The sequence below is a fragment of the Lutjanus erythropterus genome, chromosome 18 (genome assembly GCF_056507025.1).
Source record: "Lutjanus erythropterus isolate fLutEry1 chromosome 18, fLutEry1.hap2, whole genome shotgun sequence".
In the NCBI taxonomy this organism is placed as follows: Eukaryota; Metazoa; Chordata; class Actinopteri; order Lutjaniformes; family Lutjanidae; genus Lutjanus; species Lutjanus erythropterus.
This window is the reverse complement of record NC_139334.1, coordinates 37546378-37558962: the sequence shown is the minus strand read 5'-3', so window position 1 is coordinate 37558962 and position 12585 is coordinate 37546378. Positions and strand designations below refer to the sequence as shown.

At 38.5% G+C, this 12585-nt stretch overlaps 1 protein-coding gene across 1 annotated transcript in view; it reads left to right on the top strand.

Moving 5' to 3' along the window:
- Positions 1-12585, top strand: part of LOC146311424 (isthmin-2-like) — a 44269-nt gene that overhangs the window by 12638 nt on the left and 19046 nt on the right. Inside the window, exon 3 of the mRNA XM_084742707.1 lies at positions 7210-7510. Within this exon, the coding sequence (XP_084598833.1) occupies positions 7210-7510 (301 nt within the window). The remainder of the gene's footprint in view (positions 1-7209; positions 7511-12585) is intronic.

The window sequence follows — 12585 nt, the reverse complement described above, 5'->3', positions numbered from 1 at the left end:
TCTAGTATCAGAAGTATCAATATTTTGGGATCAATCCGCCCACCCTTAATGGATGCAGTGCCACCATATGCCCGCATGGCAGAGTTTATTAAACCGATCGAAACCAACATGGTGCTGAATGACAACTCTACAAGTAAGTCTGTACATTGAGCAGGAGACTGTGTGTGTTTCTCTGTTAGAAATTGTCAGACCGACTCACAGCAGAGCAAAGGTGAGGGAGGGGAATGAGGGCAGATTGATCACTAATCAGCTGCAGATTTCGTTGTTCCCTCTGGCTGATTTTTTAAAAATGGAAATGCCAAAATTGGTCCCCAGATATACATGGGTGTTCTCACAAATAAAATCTCTGTGTGTAACATCATGCTGTTCACAGACAGGTCTGCTGTTAAGAGTTTGAAAGAGTGAGATACAAAGAGGGTCATGTCTAAAAGGGAACCCCAGACGATTTTTATTTATTTTACCAGAAACAACGGGTACACATCTCACGAGAGTTTTGCAAATCAAGAGTTCCCTTCTTGATACAACTGACTTCGAGCTGACCTGCAGTGATGGAAAAAGTACTCAGATCTGTTACTTGAGTAAAAGTAATACTGCAATGTAAAAATACTTCATCACAAGTAAAAATATTCCATGTCCTACATAAAGTACTGCAGTGAAAGTACTAAGTAAAGTAACTTTACTTTTACTGTAGTACCTTACTTAGCACTTTTTATTTAAGTACTAAGGACAATGTAAAGGTGGTGATGTCTGCAGAAAAGACAAACAGAAGATGTAGGTTACTCCTTAAAGTGAAACAGAGTCATCCAAAAACGTTGTTTACATGTTAAAATTACAATTTTTTTTTTCTGGGGAAGATGATCCCAGGTCCCCTACAGGGAATTGCTTTATGAACATGTCATCTTGTTCATCTCATATGAGTTTGCAGGTCTGTATTTAGTAATGAAAAAGTACCAATAAGAGAACCGTCAAAATAAAGGAATAAAAATGCTGATTTTCCCCAAAAGGAAACAATTAATTGTTCATTTAAGAGACCTGTCTTATTTTCTCTTTTGAAAATTGTCATTGCGCTTAAATCAAGCAAAAATAATTTAATGGAAAAAAATTGCAGAGCATGCAAGTATTTCTTATCTGATTACTCTATTAATTGCCAAAATAGATAGATTACTTGATTATTAAAAGAATTGATAGCTGCAGCCCTAAATGTAACAATACTTGTGCTTGAGTTCAGAATTTCAGTACTCCTTCCACCAATGTTGATATTCAGCATCATGCTTGAATCTCTGTTCTCAGCTTTAGAAGGAGTTGCTGCTGGAAACATAAGCAACCTGGGTTTTGTCGAGACTTGTGTGTTTTTTTTGTGTGTGTGTGTGTGTGTGTGTATTCATGTATGTGAACAACAGGATGATAGTTAGAACCAGCTAATCAGTTCATCTTTCCATCCCATATTCTTCATCTATGTTTCTCAGCCTCTTCCTCCAGCTGCACAATAAGCCTCTTTCATAGAAGGAGAGTACACTTTTAATCAGATCTTCAAAATAAACAGCAGGGATGTCACTCCCCTCATCTTGTCTGAGAGCTTGTACCAATGTGTGTGGATTCATGTATTACATGAAAAGAGTTTTTTATTTTACAAGACTTCTTTATCTTTAATTTATTGATATATTCGGACTTCAGATAGTTAATAAAAATAAATCAGTTTCTCCCCTTTTTGTAAGCACTGTGTAATATAGATTTTTTTTTCATTAATTCTATGATGAGAAGGCAATTGAACTTAAGATACAACAAGTTGTTAAATTGTATGTTAGGGCTGTGTTCTTGGGTGGTCACCTGTTGGCAAAAAATAATTTAAATGGATCAGTGTTAAAGATTTACTGGGATTTATAGAGTGCTGCAGGAAAGAGTCCTAAAACATGGAATTTCCTATGGTTCCCTCATCTCAAAGTCAGTTAGTTTTTGAAGCAGAGTTTTAGTTAGATGCCTGAAATAATGTCTGTGGTTAACAAATGCTTAAAGAGATTTTCACGTTTTGTTCTGCAACTTAAAATACATCAGTAAATACCAAAATCATAAGATGAAAGCAATGCTAACTTAAGGGTTGCGCTACAAAAATATGTCATCCCTGCAGCACTCTATTCTCAGAAAATGGCCAAATTACAATATATGTGTTTTCATTATTGTCAAATTGTGTTAGCGTTACCTTGAATAAACCCATTATATCAACAGAGGGAGTAGATCCTCTTCCACTTAGGCTGCAATCTTGAACCATCAAGTAGCCCAGAATGGACACTGAACACTGAAGGCCTTTTATGCTTTTATGCATCCATAGTAGTTTCTCCTACATGCTTGGAAGGGAAGGGTAGGACAAAGTGTTTGCTATCTGCAAACTCATGGCTAGATGACACTAAATCCCTCACACTGGTCCTTTAATGCAGCTTCAATGCACCTATTAAAAAAGGACTTCTTTACTGTCATATAAATCAATATTGCATCGCCATTCTTTCTGCTGCTCTTTCTTCATTGCTATGGGTAAATAGTCAGACAGGGCTGAAAACAAACAGAAACCCTCACTACCACTGGAGAGTATCCTTCCCCAGAATCACGTGGGTCTTAATCATAGCAAGCAGTCAGATTGTTACGTGTAAATCAGGGTCAGTAACATGAAGTGAAATCTGTGCCTGTGTAGACAGTGACCTATCAGTGTGGCACATTCATCCAACATCCCAAGTAGGCTTGTTTACGAGTGGACTTAAAGGTGTCAGGCTCCACCCATAGATTCCAGTACAGGAGGGAGCCTGTCTGAGATACAACAGATGTTAATATATTGTAACTCTAGTCTCCAACACCATTGGCTTCCTAATTGGCAGGCTATGAATATACAAATTTTCAGTGGATGAAGCACCTGCATGTGATTTTGGAAACCATTACCCAGTTCCATTGTGTCCAGGGATGTTCAGAATTTTTCAGGTCATGGACCCCTTAGCTCACATGTGTCAAACTCAAGGCCCACGGGCCAAATGTGGTTGATTGATGGAGTAATGTGGGTTTCATAAACTGACAAATTAAAAGGATTTATGTTATAACAGAGCAACAAGCAAACATATTTTCTTGCAAATATGTATATGTAATATTTGTAAGTTGAATAAGTAAAAAATTCAGAGTTATTTAACATTACAACAGGAGTAGTTACATTTATTTTACATTACATTTAGTTACATTTAGCTACATTTATACTGTCTTACAGTTACATCTGGCCCTTTGAGGACAATCATTATGCTGATGTGGCCCTCGGTGAAAATGAGTTTGACACCCCTGCCTTAGTTGATAGAGAGACAGAGTAGTAGGGCTGAACGATTTTAGGAAAAGACCTAATTGCGATTTTTCTGGCAGATATTGCGATTTCATTTCGATTCACGATTTTATTCAAATCAAGCTTCAGTGCAATATTCACAATGTACAGGAACATTTACAATCATTATTAATTATTCAAACTAGGGCTTCAAAGAACACAACATTAAGAAAAAAACTACTGACTATACTGAAGACAATTTGCACGCATCATCACATTAAATCCGTATAAATCAATAAATTTACACACACACACACACACACACACACACACACACACACACACACACACACACACACACACAGGTCTGGTCCACTCATTAAGTTCCATAGCTTTGATGACGTTTGCTGCATTGTCAGTTGTGATGCACGTCTGGTCCTCTTTTTTCAGACCCCAGCTTGACAGACACGCTCCCAATCCCAGGGCAATATTCTCTCCGGTGTGGTCAGTGGGAAAGTATGCTGTCTGCAGGCAGCGACTTTTCAACTCCAAGTTGTCATTTACGAAATGCACAGTCAAACTAAGATACGGTTCGGTCGTTCTGCTTGACCACATATCAGTAGTCGTGGCGTAATACTACACATTTTTCAGCTCTGTTACCACTTTTTCTTTACACTCTGCATACAGCTGTGGGATGGCAACCTGGTTGAAGTAGGTGCAGGAGGGAATCGCGTATCTTCTGTCCAGCGTGCGGAGGAGGTTTTTAAATACGTCTTTGGTGACCGTGTTAACAGGCACCATGTCCTTGGCAATGTAGCGAGTTATGGCAGTCGTTATCTCTTGGTGTCTTCGGCTGCTCTTGTCATACGGAGTTACACTGGTAAAAGATGCTGTAATTGTAGTCTGTTTGCTACAGTGGCCCTGAGCATCATGTTCACTAGACTTTTCACCGGACTTTTTCGTCATGCACTCCTCATGCAAATACCTGTGGTGATTTTTCAAATGCCGGTATAAGTTGGTTGTGTTTCCGCTGGATGTTGCAACTTTAGCGCGACAGGTTTTGCGCAGTACCTGTTTCTGGTGCACGTCTGCAGCCTCAAACCCGAAATTCTTCCAAATGGCCGACGAATAAATCCACTAACTCCGCTTCTGGTTCCGCTGAAGCCATTTCAAAACACGTCAATGTTACAAAGCACTGGGTGCAGGTTAATACTGATTGGTTAGCGTGACCTGTCCACGAGTAGCATGCCGCTTCTGATTGGTGAGCTTGGCAGGATGGTAAGGAGACGGCATGTATGTGTAAAATAGTTGACACAACAGATCCTGGGTCAGTCAGGAGCACTGCAAAAAAACGCAGCTTGGGCAATCAGGTGATCGCATTGTCTGAAATCGCAATTTCGATCAGAAAACGATAAATCGAGAGTAGGGCCCCCAACTGCTTACATTGCATTGAGTATTTTCAGGTCTCCTCATGTTTGAGCTAACCCATATCTGCCAAGTCTGCAGCTGTTGTGCCATGGCTAATGTTTGGTGCATTAGGCTCACACTCAACCTGGTGGTTTTTGAGGTGGTGGTTAGAGGCTCTTTTGTCATTTGTCAGTGTTGTGTAAAATATATATAGTAATCAAAAATCATATATATATATATATACATATATATGATCATTTATAAAAATCACACCATAATCATTCTGAAAGCTGTTTTTGCTGAAAATGAGAATAATGATGTAAAAATTTCAATTACCTCTGTTATTGCAAATCATACTGCAATTGCAATATTATATATTTCTTTAAAATGGCATTTTGTGCAGGTTTTGCCTGCGTTCATACCTGTCAATTTCTAGAATTTTTTTTACGTGTTCTCCACTTTTTTGTGGATTACCTGGTGCGTACTCACAGGGATCTGACTCGATGCCTCGGAGGCCATGTTAACAGCTTAGAGCAGCCACACAGTCTGCATGAGCAACTCATCATCTAGAGCAGCAATAATATAGGGCTGAATGATTTAGAAAAAAATATCTAATTGTGATTATTTTGACTCATATTGTAGCTGATTGCAATTGCTTTGTGATATTAGAATGCCAATTTTTACACCAGTATTCTCATTTTCATTTAAAACATCTCATTATGGTGTGATTTTTGCAGGGATCTGTATCAAACAAAGATGTTTTCTTAAGGCTGTAAAAATATGATATGCAGGCCAGGACATTTCTGCAACATGATATTTAATTTAAAATGATACTTTAAGACACATTTTGCATTTAACACATAGTGCACCTCTTGCAGTTGCAATTTCAATAAAATTTTGATTAAGTGTTCACCCCTAGCAAAAATTTACATGCAGACCGTGGGCCAGATCTGACCCCTGATAGGGTACTCCAACCATTTTTCTAATTCACAGTGAAAATAAATTGACTAACACCATTTTTCCCAGGAAGGAGAGACAGAATTTTTTGTATGATGGGACAAAGGAGACTGTTAGTAAGAGAGAGAAAGCTGATCTGGCCAAAGTGCAGTAGGATCAGACACTCTGCAGGGGAAGACAACTGTTAACTAAAGAGTAGCAGCAGTTACACACAAGTGAGGATCTTTCTGATCCCAGAAATGTGTATACCAAAAGTCATCATCAGTCATCCAGACGAGTTGTCAAGCTGTAAATGTTGAATTAAATGTTTTACCAGCACCAAAATCACCAACATGTCTGGTTGTTGTGTATATCATATGTCAGAATCGATATTCCCCTAGTCAATGTAAGTTGTTCAGAATTCCAACAGGATTATGACTGTTCCAGAGCAATTAGCAGGATCAATGGCTGCAAGCTATTAAATGTGTTAACTGGACTAAGGACACAATCAAAACAGGCTGTAGTGGTCCACCATACTTTTTTTTTTTTTCCAAAAAATGGCTGTGAAAAAAACAGCTCATTGTTTATAAATTGTAAAAGGGTGTATATAATCATATCATGTCATTGATTCTATTGAGTTTTGCATCAATTCTATAACAATGTGAAGGCCCAATTACAAAACAACAAAATTTTGAAGCAGAATCAATTCATTTCAGATCACCAGATTGGACAAAATAATTCCAAATCTGGCAACAACTGACTTTGACACTGATATTTGTCTTGACTTTGTTGACTTTGAAGGTAAAGAGAGCCAGACATTCCAAAATGAAGGTAGCTATTGTAGGTTAATAGCCATGTTGCACTATACATTTTAATATAACGTTGTATAATATTGTATAAACTGCTCCACCAAACAGACATGGTCTGCAGACAGTTATGAGATAGTCCATGGTACGAATAGATCTTTGAGATAAACTGCTGTCAGGTAAGAACTGACCCATGACTGGTTAGCATATAAGTGGTTAGTTAGCCAGTGACAGCAGCTACAGTAGCTCTGTGAGCTGTTACCAAATCACCTACCATGTATTACCATATATTTTGCAGGATTGCGCTTTTCTAGTTTGACCAGGGCTTTACACAAGATAAATCATAAATTCCCCTTTATATTTTAAAGATAATTCAGGCTTCTGATGGAATCACTAGAATTCTCACTGCTTTAAGGTTGTGTTGCATTTTACATTATATTCTGTTGGAATTTACCATGACTCCCCTACAAAGGTGGTTGTGGTTGCTCTGTCACCATTGTTATTTGACAGGTATGAATGGACTGCATTTTGTAGGATCATTTATTACAATTATCTTCTTCTCAGAATTACAGAATTTAGTGTGCTTGGTGATGTTTCTGTTGGCTGGTTGCTTTTGGGCCATTGAAGTTGTTGAGTGTAGCTGCATTGTAAGTGCATGCCATTGTATGAGGAATTAACAACTTTCATAAGATAAATCAAAGTGAGATCATTTGCACAGTTTTGGATCTCCTCTTTTTTGTCAATCACTGAACCAGTATTTTGCATTTCTTTCAGGTGACCATTGAGGTGGTAGACGATGCACAGACTGAGACGGAGGTGGAGATGGACCTGGCAAAGGAGGGTCAGCGTAATGATTGGTCAGTGAAGTCCTCAGAGTGGGCCAACAGCCACAAGAAACTTTTCTGGCCACTGTTCTGGGAGTACCCGGAGCAAGTGGAGAATGAGCTGGGAAGAGCCAGTTTGGAGGAGCAGTCTGAGGACTACACCTACGACCCAGAGGAGCCCATCCTGAGTGGAGTGGAAGGAGACTGGGATGGTCAATGGAACAAAGACTGGGATGTAAAGGATAACTACGGTAAGAATGCTCAAACAGTACAACTTTAATTCACACAATATTTGGCAGGCCAAAATGGATAAATCTGTATCACAGCGATTTGTGATATCACCTTGATGAATGTAAAATTAAATTTTAAGTAGAATTAAAATGTTAAATATTTACCAATTACACATTTGAATAAAAAAATTCTTAATTTTTTAAAGATGGTTGTAAAGTCACTGGCCACAACAAATGAGCAAAGAGCAACATGAGAGGGAGTGCACTTGTACTGAATAACAGTACAGCTGTGATTCATTTTTAGAAGAAAAGTTTGTGTTTGATATTAAGAGCTAAAATATTCTCTATGAATCATTCTGAGTTTCTTTTTATCATTCTTATTTCTCTGTATAAGTACCTCACACACAGTTATATGTAGCATAGATCTCCAGTTCTATTATTTCTGTCTACCAACACAGCTCTGTCTGCTGTGCTGCACTGTTGGAAGTAACTTTAAAAAACAAAGATTCAGGTGTCTGAAAATTGTTTTCTAACAGACTCGGAGACAAGCGCAATTTCAGTCTCCTAAAATTGCAGAAATTACTCCACTACACTCCCAAAGTCCGCCTTGAAAAAGGCAGCGTTATCAAGTTAGCTGCCTACCAATGGCATCGGTCTCGTCTGCTTCATCCCGAGAAATATATAGCTGGTCTTCAAGAAGGCCTAAGGAGAGTATTTTTAGTCAAATCAAAATGTGATTGGTTGATTCACCTGTCACTTTCCAAACAAACACAAAGGCTGTGGCCTTCTGTCCCAGTGATGTAGTCCTAACCAGTGAGTGAGCCAGCTCTAACCTTTCTCTGCCTAGAGATGACAGCAAAAAAATCTGATTGGATAACTCTGTGTTGCTGTTTTCAAGACAGTGACCCTTTCATTTCTGATGCAAAGCTGATAGAAAATGAGGTTTAAATTAGAATTAGAAGAGAACAACCTAATAATTAAATAAAATAAATCAAATATAACCCTCCGTTGCCAAAATCTGACCAGCAGTCAAGTAAAGCAGTACCTAGGATATGCTAAATATTAGAATGGGCTACTATTTAAATTATCAGTGAACAGGATCCTAAGTTCTTAGCGGTGGATGTTGAGCTGGCTAAATTTCCAGTTTACCAAATGGATGTTCAGTCAGGCTTAAACCGATAGTTCACCCAAAAATGAAACTCCCGGAGCTTCAGCTGAAAACAGCGTTGCAGCCAGATTTAGTACAATTGTAGTGAATGGTGACCAGTTTTAAAATGTAAAAAAATACAGAAAAACCCACAAAATGTCTCCATACTGCTTGTGTGGTGTAATCCAAGTGTCTGTAAGCTGTGACATTAAAATTTGAAACAAAAAGACGCCATTTACACCTTATTTTTAGCCTAAATGTCAACTGTAGCCTCTCAGACTGGATCTGCATGCACACGCCTGAAGTGGGTACACAAGCTCTCACCACACAAGCAGTATGGAGACATATTGATTTTTTTGTTTGTTGGTTTGTTTGTGGTCTTTTTTTACATTTTAAAATTGGTCACCATTCACTTCAATTGTACTGGATTTGGCTGCAATTCTGTTTTCTCTGGGAGTGTTTTGTGAACTGGAGATCTTCACTCATCCGTAGTAGAGTAGAGTAGATATTGAGTGAAATTTCATTTTTGGGTGAACTGTCACTTTAAGAGAAAATCTTAAACAAGGTAGAAATAACAATAACCACAAGATGTGTAAAGTTACAATCTAGAGTAAATAACTAATGGATAATAATGTGGTGCCTCCACTGTGGAATTACTAGACTCATACACTATGAGCTGAATGTGTATTTCACAGAAACAATGGTAAGTATCTTCAATCTTAGTATGTAAACCTTGTTAGAAAAAACATTCAGGACAACAATGGAAAAATAAAAACAAATTCATTTATTTATTTTATTTAGGTGTATTTTTTTCTGAGTGAATTTTCTTTACTGGTATTCTCACTAGGCGTGTAACATTTTACTCATGCATCTGATGCATCAGACTTTAAGATACAAGTGCATTGGTTCAGACGGCCTGTATCAGTAAAAAGCATGAATTGGAAATAAATCAGCGCACACTAGCATATCGATACACCTCATTAGGATGCGTATATGTCACTACTGCCACTGTAACTTTACTCCATTTTCTCTGTCCCCCTGCCTCTGCCTGCAGCACGTCTTGTTGGACGCCTGCTGCTGCAGTCACACAAAACAAGCGCTCCCCCGACCCTCTCCTGTCTCCTCTTCATTTACTCTAAACAGACGGCGCTGAAAACAGCGACAGAAGTGACATTGTACCATGTCGCACCGCCAAACTTTGATAATGTGCAAGTGTAGAAAAAATTTTGGGTTTGATAAGAAAGATGAGAAACGTGCAAATCATTTATGTAAAACATGTCTGACAGCAGAGTACAGAGACACGAGTCTGACCCACAGAGACGTCATGTCACTGTGAGAGCAGGTAACAGAGCATCACTGTTCCTCCACACTAATCAAAACCACGCCACTCTTCAAATGAAACAGAGCAGCAGATCATCTTACTGCAAAAATACTGATATTTTAAACAGTTTTAAAGTTTGTTCACAGATTCTCATTTAGGCTACAGGATCTCATTTACACATGAGACTCATAATATGATGTTAACATCACTTTAATGTCTCCTTCTCTCTGTTTCTACTGTTACTATATTTAGTAAAACTATCAGGATTTCTTTTACCAACTAATAGCACTCTACAAATGTAGCATTAATTGAATCAAAATGTAAAGATTCACACATTACATTGTCTTGTAATGCATCATATTGTTTCGTATCGCAACAGAGCTGAGTTATATCCAACTGAATCGTTGGCCATTTAAAAATTTTAAGGTTTATCTTATCATTGAACATGTATCGAGATATGTATCGAATCATTCTTAGTCAGTGAGATGCACACTCCTAATTCTCACACAGTTTTCTTTCAAATTAAAACCAACCAAACCTTTTCTTTCCCTTCACAGAAAACAACAACAACAAAAAAGTCAATACCAGTAGGTTACCAAAATAGTTTTCAAGTAACAGTCAACCCAGTCACATTATATTGACCTTTTACCACATGGACAACTCAAAATATTTTGGTAAGTCACAATAATAACCTTAGAGAAAAAAAATGGAAACCTATTTTTTTTTCTTTCAGAGAAAATACAGAAACCTTAACAAGGAAAAAAAGTTGCAAGTTAAACAGTTCACAATTAGGCAGTTTAACCCTGAAAAATGTTCAAAATATTACCTCATGCATGGATTTCTAAAGGTTGGGGTTAGTGCACATATGAAAAAGATAAATCCTTAGTGAAACACTGCTGATATAGTTCAGTATGTAGTCTCCAGTTACTCATTCAACCTTGAAACACAATCCAGAAGGGTCCCAGAGCAGGCAGATGAAGGCAGGTAGATGCAGGTACAGCAGGTAGATGATGCAGCAGGGTGATGAAGTGCAGCAGTTAACCATCCGTGCTGTGATATGGGTCCATTGTGCCGAGTCCGACATTAAAGGTAGTGCTAATTAGCGGTAGCAGGGTGACATCAGCTGCTCCTTTTCTGCTCCATCCTCGGTGAAAAAGACGCCTGGCGTTTACAACTGACTGTCCCTAATGATGATCCTAGAATTGTCCTAAATGTCCATGCTTGCAGCTTGAAACACACTTTTACACTTTGTTCTAAAGTTAATGGAAACAACAAACATGTCTAACCTGACTGCACTTGCACTTCAAACTGGATAGAAAATGAGTAACAGGACTGCAACAGCCATGACTTTTAGCTGCAAAATAATACTTGCACCAACACTTGAGAGTATTTTAGTCTGTATATATTGTCCACTGCAACGTTTTACTTGCATCTTCACCATGCATCAACACACCGCTCTCCCTCCTGATATGCATCTAGATATCATCTTTCTTCCAACTAACTTTTTTTTCCCCACCCCCAAAGTCCTGGCTCAGAGTATATTCCTCACTACAAACTGAGAATACATTGGCTTATTATCAGAACATTGAGATTCACAACAAACAAAGGATTGTGGGAAATGTAGTTCTTTCATTAAATTCACATTTCTTAAAGAAACACACTCCTGTACATTTTTCTCTTTCATCTATCAGAATTTTAGAGGTCCCTACACAAATATAATATATTTAAACCCAACATTTCAAATACTGATATGTTAGGCCTTCTCTGAAAGCCTAGAAGGACATCAGGCTTCCCCTCTGATAAGCACCATTTATTAGTTGGCAGTAATAATCACTTATTAGGGCCCGAGCACCGAAGGCGGTGCGAGGCCCTATTGAAACTGAAGGAATTATTCTTCTTCTTATTATTTATCTTTTTCCCCTAAGATCGCATTTTTGAGGGCCTAAACAGGCTCAAAAAGTCCCAGATTTTTGCACACTCATCAGGTCTTGCGAAAAATTCGATATTTTATGGTCGTTACAAAGGGGCGTGGCAAAATGGCTCAATGGCGCCCCCTAACAGTTTTCAAAATTGAAGCCCCCTGCTTTAACTTTGACCTAGGCGTACGAAATTTGGTACACATATGTATCATGCCGGGACAGACAAAAAAGCCTCTTGGAGCAACCCCCTAAACCCAACAGGAAGTCGGCCATTTTGAATTGTATTTTCAAAATAAGGTCATTTTTGGCCATTTTCACACGTCATACTTTAACGAACTCCTCCTACAGATTTCATCGAAATGACTTCAAAATCGGTTTGTGTGAGCTCCACAACTGTGTGATCAAAAGTTATTAAAAGATCTTCGTATCGTTGAAGGGCGCGGTCGCTGCGGAAGGGCGAATTTTGATATCTCGCAACACCCACATCAAAAACCACGAAATTGCTATAACTTTAGCATAAATGGTTCGATCTGCACCAAACTTGCTGTGATGGATAATAGTCCCGCCCTGAACACATCTATGTCACAATATTCTGTAATTGTCATAGCGCCCCCTGGTGGCGACAGGAAATGACATGTTTTACTCTTTGAGGTCCTGCTCCAAGCACGTTGACCATATGCAACTCAAATCTGGTCAAACCGTCTTTAAC